The sequence below is a fragment of the Porites lutea genome, chromosome 5, assembly GCF_958299795.1.
Source record: "Porites lutea chromosome 5, jaPorLute2.1, whole genome shotgun sequence".
Classification (NCBI taxonomy): Eukaryota; Metazoa; Cnidaria; class Anthozoa; order Scleractinia; family Poritidae; genus Porites; species Porites lutea.
In genome coordinates, this window is record NC_133205.1 from 9,909,089 (window position 1) to 9,933,913 (window position 24,825).

Below are 24,825 nucleotides of genomic sequence, written 5' to 3' on the forward strand. Positions count from 1 at the left end.
AGGGTCGATACGAATTTAGCTCATATACGTATTTAAAACGCAAATAAATGAAAAAAAAAACAACAACAAATTTAATGTTAAGGCTTAGATGAAACTTTGCACTTGGCGAACGTCATGTAACTCCACTTATCATCAAGCATTTGGACTATATATAGTACATGAAGATTAAGCCTGGATCGAAGTTTGAAGATCTAAAAATAATCCTCTTGGACATTAATTGAATACTCATTGTCTATTGCTTGTGGAAATCTTTGTTGTAAGATCTGTAATTGCTACTTTGTTCGAACGCTCCTTGCTAAAACCATTTGAAGTGATTCATGTGTCAGTGCTCTGGAATTCAGTTGCTGAAACATGAATTAAGAAAGAAACATGTGTCTGTAATTAAAAAAATCGTCGTTATCACTTCCTTCAAATATTGTAGGAGTAAGTGCTATTTTTTAAGCTCATCAGGATATAGTTTCTGTGCGAAGAGTTTGATTATATAAAGATTATGTGCGTCAATGGTTTGATAATATACCGGCTTTGACATTTTCCTGACTAGTTTAGATGACATAGCTTCAAGAAATTGCAGTTATAAAATAATCATTTTTAATTAGTAGCTACAATAAAATGTCGCCACACTTGATTCGACGAAAAACTGGCTTTCTTACTTATTTACAATCGCTGCTAGTAACATCTATGAGGTACACCTTCCTCCCCTCCATTCAAAGTTGTTCTAAGATCACGGACAGGTCATCTGAGCCCAAGTAAGGTGCATTGTTGCAAGTTGTTTTGTAACTGGTTTTAGTTGTCAGAATTTAACACGTGAATTCCGACGTTTAAAGTCTTTTTATCGACGTCTGCGCGACTTTCTGTGTTTGTAATCCCTTATCGACGTCTTGTATTCGATGATGTCTGCCAAATAATGAGAGGACTCTACGCGGCACCAACTAAATTGAACATCTTGCAAAGTTAATTAATAGAGAGATTTGTTTTTGAAAAGCTTTGTGGTTCTCAGTTTCGTTTCTAATTAACTTTAATTTTACGGCAAAAGTTATACTTGCCTGACTTATTTCAGATTATCTCAGACCTTGAAAATATTTGATCCTGTATCTCATTCGATTCTCTTTGGTCAAAATCTACCGTGGCGTTAATAACAGGCCAGCATTCGCTTAAGAAGCCTTAAATGACCTTTTGTGTCCACTAATCTGTTCATATTTCAATAAATAAAGCTCTTTTTGTCATCCAGTCACATTTTAATCAAATTGATTGACGACACGCAAGGGCAGATGTGGTTTTTTTTCGGTAATATTTGACTTGGTGAGTTTTTATTTTGTTATTGTCGTCCTCTTAGCGGAGCTCCTTGCGCGCGCGAAGCGCGCGCGAGCGGAGCACCATAACTAAGATAATTTGGTAAACTGTCCATCCGAGAACTTTTGGTTATGACGTCAGCGTACATCCGACCGTACGGACTTTCCGAGTAGTGGAAAGTAGTCCTCATGGACTCTTGGGGTAGGGGAAAGTAGAGATTTTTTGGCGGGAAATCGCATGGCGCAACGTCGCGCAATTATATCGCGCAACTGGTGTTGAAAAAATTAAATTCCAAAGCAACTTAGCGAAAAGATTTTTCGACAGAGCCTTTATAACTTTTTATTCCAACTTACGAAAGCTATTATTTCAACAAACAACAGCAGAGAGATTTTAGCGTGTAGACGACAGGTTTTAAGCAGAGAGCAAAGAGAAGGTGAACGGCAGAGAGCAAGGGTCAACATGCGTAGGGCAAGCGAAGACGATCGCCAAAGAGAGCGCGTTAGAAGTAGAAGAAGAAGACAAAATTTTAGCGAAGAAAGTCTGCAAGTAGAAAGAGTCAGGGCGAGAAGAAGGAGAGAAAATTATAGTGAAAAACGCCGGCAAGCAGAACGAGACAGAGCTAGAATGAACAGACAAAGGCAACGCGAAAGAGAAATACAAAGGCAAAGAGAACGGCAGCAAAATAATGACATGATGACAGAAAGTGTTGTGTTAATGTCACTATGGCCCCGCGCTATTAACATTTTCATTTCAAACTGATCTCGGACGCGAAAATTCAGCCAGTCATTTAAAAATACGAGCAGGGAAGACAGAGGCTTTTCACTTTTCTCACCATAGTCACGCGTTGATCACGCTCTACGACCGTCCAATTTTTATGCTCTGATTGGTCAAAATTTGACAGGTGGGTTCATGCAGAAAATTTATACAGCATCTTGAAACTTGTTTACTTTGACAGCTGAAGCTGACTGAGTTTTTGGCAACTTGTGATGTTTTTTACTGTCTTTTTCCACTGGATGCATAAAACGAAATACAGCTGCTATCAACAGTCTTCTGTTATTCATGGCTGGTTTGCTTATTGAATTTTTGGTTCAGAAATGCGCCGCTCGTCAAAGTTGGAAATCCGATTTCGGATGACATCGTTTTAGTTTTTCACCTTGCTGGATGCGGGTTGAAAAGTCCCTAAAGCGATTCTGGCCTTACTTGATAGCTTTCAGGAGCTGCATCTCGAATGGTAAGCCTGAGTAATTATTGTATACATGTACAGTCTATGTGTTTGTTTTTTTATATCTAATTTCGTGAAGTCGAGCGCAGTTTATGAGGCTAGTTTAAGCACGTTTGTATTAAGATCTGAGACAATGATCTGATCTAGTTTGAGGTTTGATATAAGCTTAGTCAGAGCTTTAAAAAGCCTTTAGTCGATATTTTCCCTCCGCAAATAGAAAGAAAAAACGTTCCGAAGAGTATTTAATTATAATTTTGGCTGTAGAAAGATAAAGCTTTGAGCGATTTTCGTGCCTCGAGTTCATCTTTGAAAATAGTAAACACCAGGAAGCCCGGTAAAAGGTTTAAGCTTAAGCTTAAAGACTCAGGATTTTTAGAGACGCTTTAATACTTGTCTTCGTGAATGAAAATGGTTGTCTCTGTAAATGTTTCACCGAATTACATTTCTTTTATTGATTGTTAGTAGTCTTTGGGTGTATATATAAGGCTATCAATTCGATGTAAGATTTTTTTTCACTCTAAAATCACTTAGCCTTAGCTTTCCCTAAAAAGTCACATATGTGCCCTTAAGTTAACTGATTTGTGGATTGCAAGTTTGTTGTTTGATTTAAATTTCAATTCATTAATGGGAGCTTCGCTTTTAGCCCTGGCTAAATCTATATATTATTTTCTACAACATCAAAGTTCACTTTCTTAAAGAATGACTGGTAAAGTGGCCGATTGTCTTGGGTGTGTTTTTTGGTCAAACTCAAACATTTATTTAATTTTCAAGAAACATGAACGTACTTTAAAATCATTGATTACTTCTGCGAAGTTTTTTATAGCAGTATTGTTCCGGTTATTTGTAGATCATTGATGCTGCTATGAACTATTGACACAGTTGACATGATATGCTGTCCCATAAAGGAAAGTAATATATCATTTCTCTCTTTTATAGGAGACAATAAAACCAAGAAATGTTTCGGGTATAGGAAATGCAAACATTCGGAACTTATTCCGAAATACCGTAAGAAATCACTGCTGTCTTTCTTGTTGTTGTTGCTGATCTGATAAAATGATATTGAATAGGCTAAGGGAATATTAAGACGTTTCCTCTTTTTTATAATTGATCATTCGTTATTATTTAGAAGTTACCGTGTTTTAGAACACGGAAAAACTGGTTCTACCAAACCCGTTTGAGGAGAATCAATACAGCTATTGTATTTTATTTGTTATATTGATATCAAAGAATATTTACATTGTAATTCCTCAATACGGTAATATTGGTTTATTCGAAGAACCAGAGCAATTCGAAGATTTTTGAGATTACAAAACATTTCTGTTAACAGACTGTACAACAACATGGTGGGGTTTACGGGCTCTTTGAAGATAAAGATTAGAGAGCTTAAGATGCGGACGTTTTCGCGGTGAAGGCGACGTGACAGCCCAGGTGGACTGGGCCAGAGGTTGCCGTTCTCGCGCCAAAATTAATTTGCTTAAGATTCTCATGACGGCGTCCGAGACTTCGTCGAGTACATCGGCTGTACTTTCTGAGATTCAATCGCTTTTGTTTGTAGCATGGCCGCATTTGAAGATTTTCGACAACTTCTCATTCTTTACTACGATGCTAATTTGATCAACGATGAAGATTTCGTTCTCCTTTACGAAATGTTTCCGTCGAGAAATCCAAGTTTTCCTTACTACGAGTACACTTGCTTTGACCTGAACAACATGAGTGAGGCAGAGTGTAAGGCCGAATTTAGGTTTGAGAAAAAAGACCTTCAGACTCTGGCAGAAGCCTTGCAGATCCCACCATCCTTCAAACTACGCCAGGGAAGCATAGTAAGTGGAATGGAAGGCCTTTGCATACTCCTAAGACGGCTTGCCTATCCTTGTAGATTTGGCGACATGGTACCTCGTTTCGGCAAACCAGTACCGGTGCTATCCATGGTCACAAATCATGTGATTGATTATATTTACACCATCCATGGACATCGCATAACTCGGTGGAATGACGCACTGCTTAACCCACCTGCATTGGATACTTATGCTCGATCAGTTCACGCTAAAGGGGCTGCTCTCCAGAACTGTTTTGGCTTTGTTGATGGCACTGTGAGACCTATAGCCAGACCAGACGAGCACCAGAGGATGATGTATAATGGTCATAAACGGGTGCACGCCATTAAATTCCAATCTGTTGCCTTACCGAATGGATTGATCGCAAACCTTTACGGCCCCGTAGGTAAAGATCTTTTTAACTTGCTCTTACTTATAACTAAATGTCAGATTTATGAAAATAGCAACTCAAACGGAAAAGGTACAAACATGGTTTCGGAGGGTAGTTGTTTCCCCCTTCAAGTGTCTGTCTTATAGTATAATCTACGACAAACGCCTTTAGAGATCAGGGCAATGAAAGGTTGATCTCATGACACCATTTTACAGAAGCGTTGCATGATGAAAAACAATGATATTCCATGAAACAAACCTAATACTTTTAACTTCTTCTTCCAGAGGGCAAAAGGCATGATGCAGGTATGCTGGCAGAATCTGGTCTCTTGCATGACTTGGAACGCCATGCATTTTCGACAGGGGGTCAGCCTCTATGCATATATGGGGATCCTGCATATCCCCTCAGGGTTCACCTGCAAGGACCATTCCAAGGTGCTGCTCTCACACCTCAGATGGAGATGTTCAATGGATCCATGAGCTCTGTTCGAGTGTCAGTGGAGTGGCTATTTGGAGACATTTTAAACTATTTTAAATTCCTTGATTTTAAAAAGAACCTAAAAGTTGGCTTAAGTAATATTGGTAAAACATATGTCGTATGTGCTCTCATGCGAAATGCCCTAACATGCCTATATGGTAATCAAACCTCAGAATTTTTTGAATTAGACCCCCCAAGCCTCCAGGAGTATTTCAGGTGACTTTAAACATTCGCTATATTTATTCGGTTACTGCCTGAATATACACTGAAGCAGCGATAGTCACACAACTGGTTAACACTTTCCTCCCAGAATCAGCCCTGGGGGGTGGGGGGAGGTGGTGGTGGTACTTTAGGATTTTTTGTGTGGGGGTGTCCTGCTGGGACCCTGGAACCCTTAACCTATACCAGAGCTAGTTCAGCTGAATTTTGCTACCTTCTACTAGACTTAACTTCCCAAAATCCCCTTGCCACTATCCTAGAGTAGCTTTTCGGCTAAGTTGCGTAAATTCAAACTTGTCGATTTGATTTTTATTTTTAGTGGCAATTCCTGGTTTCCCTAATCTAGACTAAAACCTCCCCGCCCACCCCACCCCCCCCCCCCCCCCTGCTTTGGGAAACAGCACAACCTATAAAAGATCATACATTGTATTATACAAAGCAGACATATTGTTCCACAAAAAATAAAAGCAGTTGTTACTATTTGCATCCACTTATACAACAAATGGCATGCCATTTAGTTCAATGCTCAGTTGTTCAAAAGTCAGATAGTGTTATCCAGCACATAAATCACTATAACGATTTCTTTAGAGGAGGAGCACTTCCGCCATTTGAACAACTGGGCCCAGTTTAATGCTGATAAAGGCAAGTACTTTCAAAGTTGAGGCATCTCTAATATCAAGTTTAACAACTTATACATTGTTTACACAAATGTAAGTATTGAAGAAATAAACCTTTTCACAATACAATAATTTTTGTCAGTTCAAAAAATCAAATCAAATTTATATTTTGCAAGGTAGTCAGGGCTTTCAATAATCACTTGACTCAATTTAATACATGACATATTTTTATAGCCTGTATTCTTATAGGGTAATCACCTGATTGACACATGCATAATACAGCTAAATTCAAACTGGATCAATGAAACTAAAAAAAAATGTGATTATGATAATGATAACTCAACAATCAACTACCACTCTAGCAGAAATGGAGTTAAAAGAACAGTTGAATGCAAAATTATGTCACTAACAAGAGAAAAATTACAATGGTGCCATAGTTGAAAAAGAGAAGTTGCAATAAAAAATGTTAACGCTTTTCCTTGGGAGCCAACCTCTCAATCAAAGCTAACATAGCCTGTGATTGCTGCTGCTGCTGGTTTAACATAGACTGCATAAACTGTAGTGTTTGCTGTTGGTTTCTTTGCTGCTGTCTATGCTGTTCTTCTTGTTGTTGCTGAATAATCTTTAGCATATCTTGCTGCATTTTTGTTTGCTGCTCTGATATACGAGATCCTCTTGCCTCTTCCTGCTTTCTTATTTCAATTTCTTCTCTTTTTAATGCCACCTCTTCTTCTGCTTTCTTTTGCAAGTATCCAATAGCATCTCCTGTACTTTTCCTGCTTTTCTTTACTGGAACCACTCCATTTGTTTTCTCCACTCGTTTTTGAGTTTCTCCCATGGTTTCCATTGCCTTGTACCGCATTTCTTCAGCAGTTGCCTTCTCTTTCTGAAGGCTTTGCTTTTTGTTGCCAGTTGAAGGCTTATTTTTAGCTTCTTCCTCTTTTTCACACAGCTCCTCCAGCAGAGTATCTATCTCTTGTATTTCTGGACTAATGCCACTTGCTCTTTCTTCTTCCCTATTTTTTGCTTTGAATTTGGACATTAGAAGATTGAGCCTATCTCTCAACAACCTTTTGTTCACATTGAATTTGCATTGGGTGAGGTTATTGAGTCTTGTGGCAATCTCATCCCACAATTTTCCTCTCTCCGGGCTCCCCTTTCTGGTTTCAAAAAGATCTGATCCCCTGACCTCTCTCAAAAATAATGTATCATGTTGATTTGTCCACTCCATTGTGCTGAAAGAGGGAATTAAAGTTTATTTTAGCACTTTATTTCAAAAACGGTGGAAACAGTAGTTTTCCTCTTCCAGACTGAGTCCTTGTATTGATTTATTGAATATTTGCTGGATGAAATTGTTCTGTTTAATACGCACTGTACGTATCCACATAAATTATTGCTCTAAATTCACAGCACTTCATCGAAGAAATATTTCAAGTGTGGTTATACAAGCCTTAAGAGTACATTTACATATCGATGAGCTATGTAGTGGATTTGTTGGCTAAGTGTGAAAAAATTCAGAACAAAATATTTATCTCTGCACTTTTTAGCAGCCTCCAGAACTCCAAAATTCTTTATCGCCTAAGAAAATTCGGATTCAATATGTTACTAAGAAATAAAAAAATGTATTGGAGTCAGTAAAATATATTATATATATAATTGTTTTACAAGAGAGAATTCGTTGAACGTAACAGCTTATTTATCTTTACAGACTTACTTAGATTGTTTTGTCTTCACTGAACTAGCTTCAGAGTCTTCGGTCATTTTCCTGAGTTTTATCTGTGAAGAGAGCACAAAAAGCCGCTAGTGTTACTTGGCACATCCCCAGGTGGGTTGTGCTAATAAAGAAACTGAAAAAAAAGCAAGGAATGAAGAATACAAGGAAAGAAATAGCGGTATAAATACTCACGTTTTCACTGCGACGGCAAAATCCCCAAACTGACGTCGCCGACGTGAGGGCGACGGCGGGAATGTTGGAAATCGCATGCGCAGTTAAACTCGCCCCAATCCTAATCGGTCTATACGTCGCCGTCGCGTCGAAAACGTCCTTATCTTAAGCTCCCTATTATCGAACCGACGGATAGGACGCCAATATACTGTTGCCATTGCAGGGAATTCATTTGGGGTGTTTTTAAGAAACAAGGGTATCAATGCCAAACCTGCACTTGTGTGGTTCAGAGACTGTCATTCGGAGGTGATGTCCCATTGTTTAAGTGTTTAAGATGTTCTTCCAGGTGATGGCCTGAATGCAATTGGAAGGTCAGCCACAGTCTGCCTCACAGATTTGTAGAACACAATTACAAAAGACCAACGTTCTGCGATCACTGTGGCTCTCTTCTTTACGGTCACTGGAAACAAGGAATGCAGTGTTCAGAATGCCAAATGAATATTCATAAGAGGTGTTTTGGCAATATTGCCAACAACTGTGGTATTAACACTAAAGAGATGGCAGAGGGCTTAAAAGGCATGGAACTCACAGGAAACATACCAACAGAATCAATGAGAGTGAGAAAGCCATCAATTGAGTATAAAAAAAAAAAACAAACACAACAAATAATCAAGGAAAAGACTCATTCCCAATTATAGTAAATGATCTGGAGGCGTCACTAGTTTGCAAAGTCAGCGAAAGAAGTTTGGCTTACCGGTATGAACTTTGCAACCAAATCTTTCGAGAGAACATACCCTCCTTCAGACAAATAATCCTTCAAAACATCGCCAGGCTGATCTTCTTTCGAAACTGCGTAATAACCTGTGCGAAGAACAGGGCTTCCATGCATTAGATGTCCGAAGTAAAACGCAGCTTTGGGAGCTCTGTCTCCGCTCAGGAAAGCCACAAGAGCCTGCCTACAAGACGAGACTGATTATCTTAACAACGTCTGTAGTAAGAACAATTACAACACGGACTTTGTTAGACGGAACACTCACAGTAAAACTGATTCCAACACTCAGACCAACTCTGGCCCTGTTACGACAGCGACTCTACCGTACATCAGAGGCACCTCTGAAACTATTGCACGTATATTACAACCTTGCAATATACGTGTTGCACACAAACCGATAACCACTTTCCGGCGACTGCTTACTAATGTCAAGGACAAAGACAAACCGGAGGACAGACAGGGAGCAGTATACAAGATCAAATGCTGCGACTGCCAGGCTTCTTACAATGGTGAAACCGGCAGAAACCTAAGCACGCGACTGACCGAACACAAACGAGCGACGAGGAATTGTGACGTCAACAATCACATTGCTGAGCACCATTTACAGACGAAACATCAAATTGACTGGGACTCTGCAACATGTATAACGTATTCTACAGACTACTATCAACGTCTTACTTTAGAAAGCTGGTTTACTAACTTAGAACAAACGCCACTGAATCGTAGCCAACAGTTACCAGCGCCGTGCAAACGACTTATTGACGAGATCAAGCAAAACTAACTACGAGAGAACGACTGGAGAACTGACAATGAGACACACAATAGACGGATCGAAACGCACCAATTACTGATTACGGGTCTTCATAGCCAATACCATCACGGGTTAACTGACAGACGACCAATAACATGACAAACTGATTCGATCAAGTCTGGAAGGAAGGAAGATCAAAGTCTCTGTAGCATTCATTAGCTCCTGTCCATTAAAAAAATTCCAGATCTGGGTCAATTCGTTTCTTGAATTCACTAAGAATTTTCGGTTGTACATCCAGAAATTGTTTGACATCAAAGATCTCTCCAAGCATTTCACGTTTTAGCGCTATTATCCCTTCAACATCACCAGTTGCTGATGCTCTCGGGTGCTCGGGGAGAAGCGCTCTCTATTGGTATTCAATACGTCGTAACTCTCTACTCTCCAAGTTTGCTACCAGGCCTACAACAACCCAAAATTCCTTGTTTTACTTCGTCGCGAACGAAAGGGTAAATCCAACTTTCCTTCACTTACATGCGACATTCTTCTATTTCACTGCAACGTTGATGCCTGGTGTGCGTGTGTGTGTTATGGTGCAGAGTGCGACATGCTTGCAGCGCAATGCAACCTTCTTGTTTGGACATTGAACTTCACGCTTGAGTGAGCCGACCTCGAGATGGTATGCCGCTGTGCAAAAACTTGTGGACTCAAAATACCGTAAAATCCTGGCTTATATCCCGGGTCGGTACCCCTTTATATAAGCCATATATATGTGCCGCCCAAAAGGGTAGAGGTTTTGCGACATTTTGGTCTGAAAACAGGTATAGCCCTTGCCTATTTTTGTCTGGAATCGGGCATGGTTTTCGAGGGAACTACGGGAGTGTATGAACGTATTTATCATTTCTGTTAAAAATGACTAAGAAAGAAAGAAAAATATGCAAATTCGAACTGAATTTAAAGAAATCTTTTTTGTTGCTGTTCTAATCTAAGTAATGATGACATTATTTCTTAGACGCCAGGTCTGAAAAAGGGTGTCAATAATGACATTTTTTGGTCGATGCTACACAGATAAAACACACAAACGAATGTTGCATGTAAATAGTATTTGAAATATAGACGTTGAACTGTCAATGCGCAATGTTGAATTAAAGAAGTTGAATATTGGATTTTGAGACATGAATGTTGAATAGTGAATGTACAATGTTGAATTATAGAAGTCAAATATTGGATTGGCAAAGCGAGCATTAATTCAAAACAACAATGTTGCATACAAAAGCTTGAATTTTTTTTTTTTTTTTTGGGGGGGGGGGGGTATAACGCCATACTCATGCAAACTGTGCGGTACGTGTTCAGGTGTTGTGCAGTGCATTGCTGAGAATAATAATAATAAGGATTTCTATAGCGCCATATCCGTAGGCTCATGGCGCTTTACAACTGAATATTTCAAACCGAAAATTTTGTAGATTAAAGAATTTACATCAATAATAAAACGCAAATATATAAAAATACAAGTTAAAAATTCTTATTTAAAAGTTTAAATTAAAGATTAAAACTTAAAATTCTTATCGCAATATTTACACTATATACATTATTCTTATAGAATTTTAATTAAAATGTTCTTTGAATAAGAAAGTCTTTATAGAAGTTTTAAATTTTGAAATGTCATCATGATTACTTATGGCTTCTGAGTTCCAAATTGTAGGTGCGGCAAATGAGAATGATCTACAGCCATATTTCTTCAACTTTGCTGATGGTATTGTCATCTTAAGCTTCTTGATGGTCTGTAGGGTTGCAACATTTCTGTTATATAGGAAGGTGATAACCCATGTAAGGCTTAAAAGGTTAACAGAAGTATCATGTATTTGATACGGCTGCGCATGGGAAGCCAGTGTAACTGTTCGAGAATTGGCGTGATGTGATCATGTTTCCTGGAACGAGTTCCAAGGCGTGCAGCATAGTTTTGGACAGCTTGTAGACGATCAATCAGAGATCAAGGCCATAGAGTAATGAATTACGACTATCTAATTTAGAGGAAATAAAAGCATGAACTAAGATTTCAGTGTCTTTTTGTGAGAGACTGTCTCTTATTTTAGCTATATTTCTAAGATAAAGAAAACAAGTTTTTCATATAGTAATGACGTGTTCGACAAGAGTCATTTCTTGATCGAAGACGACTCCGATGTTCCTAGTGGAACTCACAGGCATAATTCGTTCACTGGATACTTGGATGGTCTCGATAGGCGGGCGTGGGTGACGAGTCTGTCGTTAGAATAGAGGATAACTCTTTCATATTTTAGTTAAGCTCACTTTTTCAGCGAGAATATAAAGCCGTCAACAAACAACTGAAAACAAACGCAATAAACTTCATTCAGCGGTATTCCCCTACCTGGAGAGTCCGCGCGGGCGGACCAGCGGGGGGTGGTGAACTTGGTAGTTTGTTTGTCCGGACGATCTTGGCCATCGTGACGTCACGAAGAGAGAAGCGCGCAACTTCGAGGAGTTTTCGAAAATGGCGCCGTTGCCATTTCCAAATGTTACTTTTAAAGTTGGTTTTCCTGGATATTGACGCTCCAAAATGGTTTTTGTCACGGTAGGATAGTGCAGTTCCAACATCTCTTTCCGAGAAGGTGAGTGAAATGTGTATTAATCCGAAAAATAACGCGTATGAGAGCTGTAAACAGTTTTGGTCAATTTCCTCGAGTGGAATAATGTGCCGCAAAAGTTTGCATGTTCGCACAGTAATATCGCATTTTCTCGAAATCGGTGAGGTGTTGAACATCGAAACTTGGCATAAGGGTGGGTTACTTCTATTGGAAAGCATTGTCTCTGAAGTTAATTAAGATAAATTAGCAGAAAAAATGATCAGTCCATTCGAGTGTGCCAGCGTAGCCGCTATTAAAGGTACAGTCCCAGAACTGATGCAATTGTATTCATTACTTTGCTGTTATCTCCAATAATGCCAATAGTACCACCTATTCAAGCTGTCTTTTCGGGATAAGTAGACTTTAAAGTAGTTTCTGTTAGAGGGAAAGTATAGTTGCAACAGCTCTTTCCAAGAAGGAGAGTTAATTGTATTATATTCTATTGATAATTACCTCGTAAACAGTTTAAGCCAATTTTTTCAAGTGGAATATTTGTCGCAGAAATTTGCATGATCACATATGAACATCGCATGTTTTAGAAAATCGGTTTCGTGTGGAAATTCAAACTTGGCAGAAGGGTAGGTCAGCAATAGTGGAAAACATTGTCCCCGATGTTTAATGGGAGAAATTAGCAGTAAAAATGATCAGTCCATTCGAGTGCGCTTAATATTGATATAAACAGATGACCTCGACTCGGTTACCCCGGCACAATGTAAGTCAATTATTTTTCGGTTTTAAGAAAAAGGAAACCAAAGACTTCCCTCAACACTATGTATCTATAATAATTACACCAGGAATATATATTTTTTTAACACTTGAAGGTTGTACCATCTTGTTGAAGCAAAGGATATTTCTCTGTAATACCTATAAGCTTACATTAAGTTTTCATAAATAGCAAAAAAAATTATAAAGATTTACATACAGCTCCAAACATGTACATCTGTTATGCATGAAGCAATTTCATATCGTTCCACATCAATAGTTAGTGCAAATGGAGTCAAACATGTACAGTGAAACTTGTATAATTTAAGCGGACACCTCAGCGAATGCTGTAGTGCCCACTTAATACAAAGTTTCTTCCTACTACATACAGGTTTCAATAGAAAATGTCATATGAGGCAGACCTGCCAACTCTCACAATTCTGCCATGAGTCTCACGATTTTTTAACTTTTCTCATGGACTCACGACAAGACTCCCAATCTCATGGTTTTCTGGGAAATATTCTAAATTGAAATATTACCTTGTTGAATAAAAAAATAAATTTTGTGGGGAAATTCTTGTGCCTGGATAAGCTTTGACTATTTTAGCCATGAAGTTGTCTTAGCCCAAAGAAATGACTCTGCTGTATGTTTCGTCACAGTGATAACCTATTTTCTGGCCTCTTAAAGTCATCAAAGAAAAAGGGGCATCTAATTTGTTACATAAGTGACCACACTAAAGCAAGGTTATATTAAAATAAACATTTGATGCCACTATTAAATGGAAAAGGGGTTGTTTAATTTTGATCAGAAAAAATTGAATCTCACTACTTTTTGTAGAATCTCCCGATTTTTTTTCATGAGTCTACAGATTTTCCTTTATCAGGAGTTTGCAGGTCTGTATAAGGAGCTAAGTACCATTCAAATAAAAGGCGGAAACATTTGGAATACTTCCAGAGATATGATGATATACATTTGCATTAATATCTTTATTTTTGCAGAGCAAATTGTACCTGAAATTTTAAGATATCAAATGAGTAAAACAAGCTTTATACAAACAAAAATGAAATGAGAAAGTACTGTAACTTATTTATATAATTTACAGAAGTCCCCTGGTGACACTAGCCAAGTGCTGATAGGGCGAGACTCCCAATCTCATGGTTTTCTGGGAAAGCAAAAGGCATCTTAAAAGGACAAAAGGCACATAGGGCTCAGCCGAATGGTACCATAATGACGTCAAAACGTATAGAAACAGGCCTTTTCTCCGAAACCCGCCCCATTCCCCTATGGCTATTTTTATTTGCATTTACCCTACCTCACCTCCCCTCCCCGTACCTGATGAAACAAGGCTTTCAACAGTTTGTTGAGATAGGATGCTTTTTGTTTTAAAGGATGAGCTTATCATGTTTTATTATCGTAGAGACGGGGGTAAGATAAGTTAACAATAATAGACAGATTATAAGAGGTGGGATACTCTTTTTTACAGCTATCCCTGGAAGAAGAAATAGAAGTAAGGAGCTGACTGGCAGCCACTGAGATTGAGGAGAGGAGAAAGTAAATTGAAAGAGAAGAGAAAGAGTTGAAAGGAAAAGAAGAAAGGTTAAGACAAAAAGCAAAAGAAATTAAAAACACAGTAATAGAGGCTAAGCAGGTAGCTGCCCAACTGCAACTAATGGCAGGGCAGCTAGACTGCTTGGCTAACCAAATTCTAGAAGAGACCAAAAAGTTAAAGAAGAAGTAAAAGAAAAACACCAGTGTAAGAAAATTTTATTGATAACAAACCGTTTCTTTTAATCAAAGTCGATGTGCAAAGTTTTTAAATGTAAACAAGTCTAAGTCAGACTTGTTATGCCAGAAAGAAAACACATTTGTTCAGTATATAAAAAATAAAAGGAAACTGGTTCTTCTAATTTCTCGTATCCTGTATGGTCTCTTCTTGCTCCATGGAATCCACTACATCTAACACCCTCCACTTCCCGCACTGCACTACTCTCTTCGTGGAATCTATTATACTAGATCTTTACAGACATCCAGTAAGCAGCACCTCCTCCATCATACACTGCATGTTTTTTCTCAGTATTCCCAACCGAGGAAGCACCTGATTATAAAATCAGTCAGATAAAAAGAGATTGTTATATATACAAAAGTAAAAAAAAAAATCAATAAAGGCAATATTATCACGTAAAATCCCTAATTATTTGTTAAGCATCTCTTAAATCAGATATTATAATGGTTTTCCTCACCTACTCCCTAAACTTCACATTAATATGGGTGAGTTAAACCACAAACACCACCCCCCCCCAAGCAACGGTAAAAAAATATTTCTCCCTTGAATTATAAATTTTTGTAACTTCAAGCAACCTATCAAGATAATCCAAAGACTGGTTTCTAATCTTAAACCAATAGCTAAATGAATACCTGTCAACCTATCTGTAATCATACCATAGCAATGGCAAGGCTATGTGAAATATATTAGCAGAGGCAGTACAACGGCAAATTTTAAAGAGGGGCTTTAGAGCTATTATAATGCAACACCTATAGTCATGGAATGATTGTCTTTACTAAGTTATGCCTACCAAGAAATTACCACAAAGCTACATCAGCTGGGTGATAAAACTGTACAAGCTGGGTGATAAAACTGTACGAGCAGGCCCCGAATTGTTGGAACTGGACAGTGTCACTTGATGTAACTGACAATAGCATGAAGTCCAGGTAAGTTAAAAAGCATCAATGATTGAAAATTAAACTGATGCCCCTGCACTCCCACTCCCAGTAGATCCCCTGCCTTGACATTACCTAATAAACATACATTGATACTCGTGTCATTTTCTGAACTCGTGTAGTTATTGAACTATATTGTCGTTCTTGAACTTTGGTGTCTTTATTGAACTACACAAAAAGGAAAACCGAAAAAATGTAACATAAAAAAGTCTCTTTTTATATTGTAAAAGTGTGAGAAGGGTGATGATATTCATCGCATGAAAATCCTGCAATTTTTTATATCCTTAGAAATTTTTCCCCCCCTCATTTTTTAAGATACGGACGCCCGAGGAAACACATTTTCAATATTACACGATTGAAACGCTTACTAGTGTCCGTTTTCTTGGCTTTTTCTAGTTTTTTTTTTCTATTAACTCTGTAAAGCGATTAAGGCAAAGCTACATACCCATCCTTTCTATGGCTCCTCCTCCTGGATTCTCTGCATAAAGCCCTAAAAATGTTGATGTTGATCAAAAACTTTAGTTCACGGCACTTTACCCTAGTGATAGATTCTGTTTGACTATTTACAGGTTAAAAACCATGTTCTCCTTTGTTTGTGGGGCGAAGAAGTAAAGAGAAAGGCAATGTGAACTTATCTCCATCATGAGCAATGAATGTTTTGACAAAATGATCGTAATTTATAGTGAAAAGTTGCAATATAATAAGCTATAATATCCTTGGTTATCGCGCGACGATTAGATTCAATACGCTTTATTAACAGTTTGATACGTTTGACTCAAACAGGAAATCCTTTCAAAACCCTTGAAGATTATAGCCCATATTCTATAAAAAAAAACACTTGCTTCTTACATTTGTTTAGTTTTAATAAATTGTTTACACAATTTGATAGTGTAGTATGAACATCATGACGCTATGTTTCGTGACCTGTCCACGCCACTTTCGCAATTTTTGTAAACATCCCTGAGGTTTGCGACTTTTATCCCACTGATCATTTTTGCTAACTTATTAGATGGCTCACTTCTATCACTAATTGAGAGACCTATACCATATTAACGTCATTTGTTTTTCTCGAGACTAAATTCTGCTGGGCTCTTTAGTTATGCGTCTCTAAAGACGCCCGGGTATGAGTTGTACCATCTGGTCGATCTCGGGAAGTTCTTGATTTTTTACGATGGAAATGCTCTTTCCTAGAATATATTGCAATTTTACTATATAGCATTGATAGATAAACACATACCTTCGGTCGTTTCATCGCAACGTCTCGACTTTTACCTCTTGAAACCACGAAACAATTTCGCTCGCTGAAACCACTTAAAGTTCCCGGGATAAATTTCTCGTGACGTCACGATGGCCAAGATCATCCGCCGCGCGATTCCTATAGGAGCGATTGGCGAGTTCATCACCCCCCCCTGGGGCGGACGTTCGGTGACGTCATAACCAAATTTTGTTAGTTATCGAGCTACACTCGCGCGGAGGCTCCGCTATTTATTACTATATAGCTGGTTAGTTAATCATGATTTTTTAGAGTGTCAGAGACGCGAGATATTGTACATCCGAACCGTTTCTAGTTGAAACAAAATCACACTGCAAGATCTGAAAAAGTGTAAACTTATTTTTCACAAGTAAACAAACGTAGAACTAGTATTGCTCTTTCATACTTTGGCATTTTGTAGTCAAGTATAAGTTTTGAAAATCTCCTTCAATGATACGGTGCTACGGGTGAAAACCGCCATTTCGAGTCAAAGAAGACAAAGCAACAAAGCAAATACTTAATTTAAACACGAAAACTATCGAAAGTAAACATCTTATTCGTTACCTCAAACGATTTCCGTTGACTTTGTCCTTTTGTATTGTAGTGCCTAAATCTAAAGTAAACTCAACTATCAGTGTTTTCTTATTCTTGTCCAAAGTTTCAGGGCTTGTACATTTTCAAGAATCGTTGATTGTTTCCAATGCAAACTTTCATCAGTTTGGTCTTATATTTTCCTTTTAAATGGCCCAGACAAGGAGCCAAAACAAAACAGCACCAAAACAAAACAACATTCACAGCAACAAGAAGCCAAGAGTATTCGCCAACGAAGCAAACGAGACTTTCTTTGGCGCGTTGTCACAGGGACTTTGCACTGATTGGCTAGTTTGCATTGCCTATTGTATTTTCTGACATTTGATTGGCTCAGACCGGCTGTCCTTTTTTTTGTAAAATTGGACAGTTTGCTTATTTGTAAAGGAAAGTCCTATCTGAAACTATCCAAATTAATCCTTGATTATACAGTTCGTAGAAATTAAAGCAAAATAGCTTTGCTGGCAATATCGGATTAACTAACAGCTATTAATATATTTAGTCAAATAACCTGGCAGATTATCGTTAAAATATGGGTAAGTGCCAATGGTGTCGGTACAAATTTAGCTTATACCTATTTAACACACAAATAAATTTAATTTTATGGCTTAGATGGCACTTTGTACTTAGCGAACGTCATAACTCCACTTATCCTCAAGTATTTGGACTATATATAGTACATAAAGATTAAGCCTGGATCGAAGTTTGCAAGATCTAAAAATAATCCACTTTGACATTAATTGAATACTGATTGTCTATTGCTTGTGGAAATCTTTGTTATAAGATCGGTAGTTGGAACATGGTTCGAACGCTTCTTGCTAAAACCATTTGAAGTAATTCATGTGTCGTTTCTCTGGAATTTTGCTGAAACATGAACTAAGAAAGAAAGATGTGACTATAATAAAAAAAAACTCGTCGTAATTACTCCCCTCAAATATTGGAGTAGTATTAAAGTGCTATTTTTTGAGCTCATCGGGAATAGTTTCTGTACCAAGAGTTTGATTATATATAGATTGTGTGCGTCAATGGTTTCAATTGATAATATACCGGCTTTAACATTTGCTTAACTAGTTTAGATGACATGGCTTCAAGACTTTGCAATAAAATAATCATTTTAGTAGCTACAACCAGTAGCAAAAACCTCGAGACACTTCGACGAAAAACTGGCCTTTTTACTTATTTGCAATCGCTACTAGTCACATTTATGAGGTACACCTTCCTTCCCTCCATTCGATGTTGTTCCAAGATCACGGACAGGCCATCTACGCCCAAATGACGTACATTGTTCCAAGTTGTTTTGCAACTGGTTTTAGTTTCCAGAATTTAACACGTGAATTCCGTCGTTTAAAATCTTTTTATCTTTATTGACGTCTGCGCGACTTCTTATGTTTGTAATCCCTTATCGACGTCTGACGTAATCCCTTATTCCTTATCGACGTCTGATATCGATGATGTGGTTATTGCGTGGTTAATTAATAAAGAGATTTGGTTTTTTTTCCAAGCTTTGTGGTTCTCAGTTTCGTTTCTAATTAACTTTAATTTTATTGCAAAAGTTATATATGCAAGACTTATTTCAGATTATGACAGATCTTGAAAGTATTTGATCCTGTTTCTGATTCGATTCGCTTTAATTGGTCAAAATCGACAGTGGCGTTAATACCAGGCCAGCATTCGCTTAAGAAGCCTTAGGCCCGGTTCAGACGCCGCTCCACTCATGTGCCGAACCTAACTGATGAATTAAGTACGGCAAAAGAGCGGCGTCTGAATCAATTTGGTACGGCAGTTTTAGTTTGGTGCGGCAAAAGCGTTACGTTCGACAGAGTCTGTCGAACTTTTGTCGAACTTAACTTAGGTTCGACACACGGTACGCCGTCTGAATCAGATGTCGCGCCAGCGTCGCTCCAAAGTCGAACTTATTCAGTTAGGTTGGGCACATGAAAAGTACGGCGTCTGAACCAGGCCTTAAATGACCTTTTGTGTCCACTAATCTGTTTATATTTTTAATAAATAAAGCTTTTTTTGTTATCCAGTCACATTTTAATCAAATTGACCACACGCAAGGGCAGATGTAGTTAGATGTGGTTTATTTTCGGTAATATTTGACTTGGTGAGTTTTTATTTTGTTATTGTCGCCCTCTTATTCTCTACAACATGAAAGTTCACTTTCTTCAAGGATGACTGGTAAAGTGGCCGATTGTCTTGGGTGTGTTTTTTGGTCAAACTCAAACATCTACTCAATTTTCAAGAAACATGAACGCACTTTAAAATCATTGATTACTTCTGCGAAGTTATTTATTTTAAAGCAGTATTGTTCCTGTTATTTGCAGATGCACTGATGCTGCTATAAATTATTGACACAGTTGACAGGATATGCTGTGCTATAAAGGAAAGTAATTTTTCATTTTTTTTTCTTTTATAGGAGACAATAAAACCAAAGGAATGTTTCGGGTATGGGAAATGCAAACATTTGGAACGTATTCCGCAATACCGTAAGAAATCACTGCTAGCTACTGCTATCTTTCTTGTTGTTGTTGTTGTTACTCATGTGATAAAATGATATTGAATAGGCTAGGGAATATTAAGACGTTTCCTCTATTAAAATATTTTATTCATGACATTTCACATTTTTTTATGATATATCATTTGTTGTTATTGAGACGTTACTGTTTTACAACACGGAAAAACTGGTTCTACAAAACACTTTTGTGGAGAATCAATACAGCTATTGTATTTTATTTTATTTTATTTATTGTATTTTATTTTCAAATATTTACATTGTAATTCCGCAATACGGTAATATTGGTTTATTCGAAGGACGAGGGCAATTCGAAGATTTTCGAGATTACAAAACATTTATTCTAACAGAGACTGTACAACAACATGGTGGGGTTTACGGGCTCTTTGAAGATAAAGATTATCGAAGCGACGGATTTGAAACCCACAGATTTGGCAAGGAGAAAAACGCTTGGTGGGCTTACATCGATGGATCCTTATGTGTTGGTGAACGTTGACGACATCCGTATAGCACAGACAACTTCAAAACAGAAGACACTGACGCCTGTTTGGAACGAGGAGTTTGAAAGCGAGGTAGAAGATGCACAAGTTCTCTGCATAACGGTCTTTCACAAAAGCATTATGCCCCCTGACGACTGGTTCGTAGCAAATTCGTCGGTGGCTTTGGCAGAGATCATGAAATCTGAAGTACAAGGAATTTCTGATATTTGGATATCTTTGGAACCTGAAGGAAAACTTCATCTCTACATTGAATTGAAACCCAAAATCCAGGACAATGAGAAAAGAGTTTTTAAGGAAAGTGAGAGCGGCATAAAAGGCCGAAGGGGGGCCATGCGCCGACGAAGAGTACATCAGATAAGCGGTCACAAATTTATGGCAGTTTGGCTTAGGCAGCCAACATACTGTTGCCATTGCAGGGAATTCATTTGGGGTGTTTTTAACAAACAAGGGTATCAGTGCCAAATCTGCACTTGTGTGGTTCACAAACGATGTCATTCGGAGGTGGTGTCCCAGTGTTTAAGTGTGAAACAAGACTTACAAGATGTTCTTCCAGGTGACGGCCAGAATGCATTGGGAAGTTCAGCCACAGTCTCGGTTCGTTTCAAACATGACGTGCCTCACAGATTTGTAGAACACAATTACAAAAGACCAACGTTCTGCGATCACTGTGGCTCTCTTCTTTACGGTCTCTGGAAACAAGGAATGCAGTGTTCAGAATGCCAAATGAATATTCAAAAGAGGTGTTTTGGCAATATTGCCAACAACTGTGGCATTAACACTAAAGAGATGGCAGAGGGCTTAAAAGGCATGGGACTCACAGGAAACATACTTACAGAATCAATGAGAGTGAGAAAGCCATCAATTGAGTATAACAAAACAAACACAACAAATAATCAAGGAAAACACCGACTCCCAATTACAGCAAATGATCTGGAGGAGTCACCTAGTTTGCAAAGTCTGGGAAAGAAGTTTGGCTTATCAGATTTCAGTTTTATCAAAGTCCTCGGGAGAGGCAGCTTTGGCAAAGTTCTGTTGGCAGAAAGAAAAAGCACAGATGAGATTGTTGCGGTAAAGATCTTGAGGAAGGACACTCTTCTCCAGGATGATGATGTGGAGGGTGCAATGACTGAAAGACAGGTGTTGGCGTTATCTGCAAGCTATCCCTTTCTTACTTCTCTTTACTGCAGCTTTCAAACGGATGATCGTTTGTTCCTTGTAATGGAATATGTCAATGGTGGTGATTTGATGTTCCACATTCAAAAAGCTAAGAAGTTTGATGAGAGGAGGTCGAAGTTTTATGCTGCAGAAGTGGTTCTGGCACTAAGGTACCTGCACCAGCATGGTGTTATTTACAGGGACTTAAAACTAGATAATGTACTTTTAGACAAAGATGGACACATCAAATTGGCTGATTTTGGATTGTGCAAAAATTTCATGTCTCCAGGGGGATTCACAAACACATTTTGTGGAACACCAGACTACATGGCTCCAGAGATTCTTCAACAAATGCCCTATAGTTTCTCAGTGGACTGGTGGGCGCTTGGAGTTTTTATGTATGAAATGATGGCAGGACAACCCCCTTTTGAAGCTGATAATCAAGATGATCTGTTTGAATGCATTAAGCATGACGACGTGCTGTACCCTATGTGGCTCACCAGGGAAGCTGTGTCTATACTGAAAGGGCTCATGACGAAAACCTACAGGAAAAGACTTGGCTGCACAGCCAATGGAGATCAAAGTATTCTAGATCATCCATTTTTTACAGAAATCGACTGGAAAAGGTTAGAAGCGAGACAAGTTAAGCCACCGTTTAAACCAAGAATACGATCAAAAACAGATGTTGGAAATTTCGACAACGATTTCACGAGGGAAAAAGTAAACCTGACACCAACAGATAAAAGTGTAGCTGCGAGTATAAACCAAGAAGAATTCAATGGCTTTTCGTTCGTCAACACGCAATTAATGAGCGATACTGTATTTGTGTAATAGTTCCTACTTCCTGCTTTGTTGATATTGTAAAAATACAACAGCAATAAGAAATGAAGAGTAAGTCGTTATTGCAAAACGTAATCAACTACTTGTCTCCGTGATCACAACGAGCAAAAATCATGACGATTTGTTGTTTTCAACTTTCCGCTATCTTCTTTTTGAAAGAGACTGCATTTCGATATTACTTGATCATGGAAAGATGGAATTCTCACAAGTTTGTTAACTTCTCATTCGAAACTTTAGATTGTCAAAAGGCCACTCCAGTCACTACACTGAACTGTGTTGGGAATCTTAAGATCCCCCCAGCGCCCCCCACCCCCCCCCAAAAAAAAAACGCCCTTGCAAGAAGTTAATTGTTGCAATTCCTTTCTCACAATCACTAGTTGTTTTCTGATGATAATTTACCCTACATTTTAAATCAATATTAATAGTCCTTCTCACACGACGTGCCTCTAATGGGAAATTGTGTTTAATCGGTAAATTGCCTTTCCCGATAAATGATTGGCCTCTAAACTTGAGGTAATTAAAATGTCAACTTAAATGTTCTTAAATAATATGAAGAATTGCTTCAACACACTATTTCCGAGGGTTGTTTTCGTTAAAAGCGAGTTTATGTGAAAAACGGATATCAGTTCAAACGGGTACAATATCTGCTTCATTGATATTACCCAAGCGTACAATTACTCGTCTGTTCGCGTTTCGCCAGTGTCTCCAGTATCGCGAAAAGTAGACGTTCACTGTCAGCGCAAGTGCAAGAGCCAAGAAGAAGGGAAGTCCGGCCCCGATTCCGGCAAGTCCTAAGCTAATGGTAGGGTGGCACGCCGGTTGTTTATAATAACTAACGAGGAAAGCCATTCCAGTTAACTGGACAGCAAACATTCCAATGAAAAGAACTGTGAACACCAACATAGAAATGTCGTTTGGATGCATTGGAGGACAACGCCACTGAAAATAAACAGAAAATTCTTAAGTAACCGGTTTAAAATTGATTGAATTCAATCATCACGTATCCGTTACGAACTACAAAATTTAGTGAAAATTTGTCTGTTATCCAGGTGGCTTAATTGACTTACGCTTAAGACACGAGGAAGCTTCCTATCCGTTAATGGTTAAAGGTAGTGTCGCTTCGACTGTATAGTTCTGTGAGGATCAGTTACTCATACGAAATTTATTGGTGGTTTTGGTGCTATTACTACATGACAGTGCCCTGTTCGTCTAAAATGTGTACTACTCAACAGGTTTTATCACAACGTTTTCCTAAAGTCATTGGAGCGAAAGTTGTTTGAGTTTTAATCCATTCTACCCAAAATCCTCCTGATGAAGAGGAGAAGGGAGAAAGCGAAAAGTAAAGTCCCATTTTGCTCTTCGCACATGCTCGAAATTTCGGACGCTGATATTTTGCGTCTGGAATGGAAAGCCACCAAGTGCTCGACTTATAAACGGTGTTTTTTGAGCCATTTTTTGCTCGTTATAGCGAGAAAGTGAACAGAAAATTAAAAGGCTCGACTAGCTTCAAAAGGCGAATGGGTTATGGAAGGGGGAGTGGTTTGACCAGTCTGCCACAGTAAGGAAAAGAGACACAACCAGTGGCTCTCGGATGAAGTAGCTAATTTTATGCTATTTGCTGCCTAAATTCGTGTAGATACCTGTGTAATTGGCTTGAAAACTCGTCTTATCTGAAACTCATAATGGCAAACAGGGCATCTGTCGGCGTTGGCAGCGGTCAACCATGTCTCCAAACACGACTTGTGTATCTCACCCATACTCCCTTTACATAAACACACCCGGCGAAGAGGTTCCTGTCCGCCTTGTTTGCCGCCTGTACTGCAGCATATTCGGCACATTGGAATGTCATCCTCCAATGAAATAGACTTAAAAGAACACGTCACTGGAAGAGTAGCTGGAGTTTGTGAACTTTCAGACATCGTGGTCGTCAGGGAAAGAAATACTAATGACTTAAAAGGTGAACTGAAAAAGTCACGTCACAGAGAAGGCGCATTGGGTGACCATGACAACAATCCAGTGCGCGCGCTGTCTTGAGCTCGCGCGGTACCACGCAATAAAAGGCAAGCACCACAAGCACGTGCAACCAGAGCGGAACCTTCTCCCGCCCTGCGTGCAACACGCATCAGGGAAGACACTACTCAGCATCAGTTACAACAATAATCCGGATAAATTTGACAATCAGGCCTTCAGTCACCGAAAACAAAGCTTTTCAAATCAGTCTCCAAAATGGAACATTGCAAGGTTGCCTAGGTGGTGTAATGTGAACTACTTAGAAAACGGAACTTTTCGAAAATGGTCTCCAGGATAAAGAAAACACCGGCTTGTTGGTGTAGTGTGGACGACCGCTAACAAGAGCTTTCAGAAAACGCTGACGTCGAATGACCATGCTCTACATTCATCTAGAGCGACGTTTAAAGTGGATGAAAAACATTCTATCCGCTTCATGGGGGGATAGACTCCGATCTCAAGTTCATTCGG

The 24,825-nt window shown here is 38.7% G+C and overlaps 4 protein-coding genes across 4 annotated transcripts; 2 read left to right on the forward strand and 2 right to left on the reverse strand.

The window, feature by feature from the left end:
- Positions 1–4,068: 4,068 nt before the first annotated feature.
- On the forward strand, positions 4,069–5,414 carry LOC140938935 (uncharacterized). Its single transcript, XM_073388467.1, has 2 exons — positions 4,069–4,732; positions 5,002–5,414. Exons 1-2 carry the CDS (start codon positions 4,069–4,071, stop codon positions 5,412–5,414), a joined length of 1,077 nt encoding a protein of 358 aa, XP_073244568.1.
- Positions 5,415–6,292: 878 nt separating this feature from the next.
- LOC140936330 (uncharacterized) lies at positions 6,293–7,791 on the reverse strand. The gene is made up of 2 exons (XM_073385785.1): positions 7,745–7,791; positions 6,293–7,265 (listed from the first exon to the last, which is right to left on the reverse strand). The coding sequence occupies exons 1-2, from the start codon at positions 7,789–7,791 to the stop codon at positions 6,497–6,499; spliced, it is 816 nt and encodes a 271-aa protein (XP_073241886.1). The 3' UTR covers positions 6,293–6,496.
- A 12,362-nt stretch (positions 7,792–20,153) lies between these two features.
- LOC140938554 (calcium-independent protein kinase C-like) lies at positions 20,154–22,645 on the forward strand. Its single transcript, XM_073388044.1, has one exon. The coding sequence runs from the start codon at positions 20,218–20,220 to the stop codon at positions 22,336–22,338; it is 2,121 nt and encodes a 706-aa protein (XP_073244145.1). The 5' UTR covers positions 20,154–20,217; the 3' UTR covers positions 22,339–22,645.
- A 20-nt stretch (positions 22,646–22,665) lies between these two features.
- LOC140938555 (E3 ubiquitin-protein ligase MARCHF2-like) lies at positions 22,666–24,531 on the reverse strand. The gene is made up of 2 exons (XM_073388045.1): positions 23,988–24,531; positions 22,666–23,286 (listed from the first exon to the last, which is right to left on the reverse strand). Exons 1-2 carry the CDS (start codon positions 24,264–24,266, stop codon positions 22,975–22,977), a joined length of 591 nt encoding a protein of 196 aa, XP_073244146.1. The 5' UTR covers positions 24,267–24,531; the 3' UTR covers positions 22,666–22,974.
- Between the last annotated feature and the right edge of the window lie 294 nt (positions 24,532–24,825).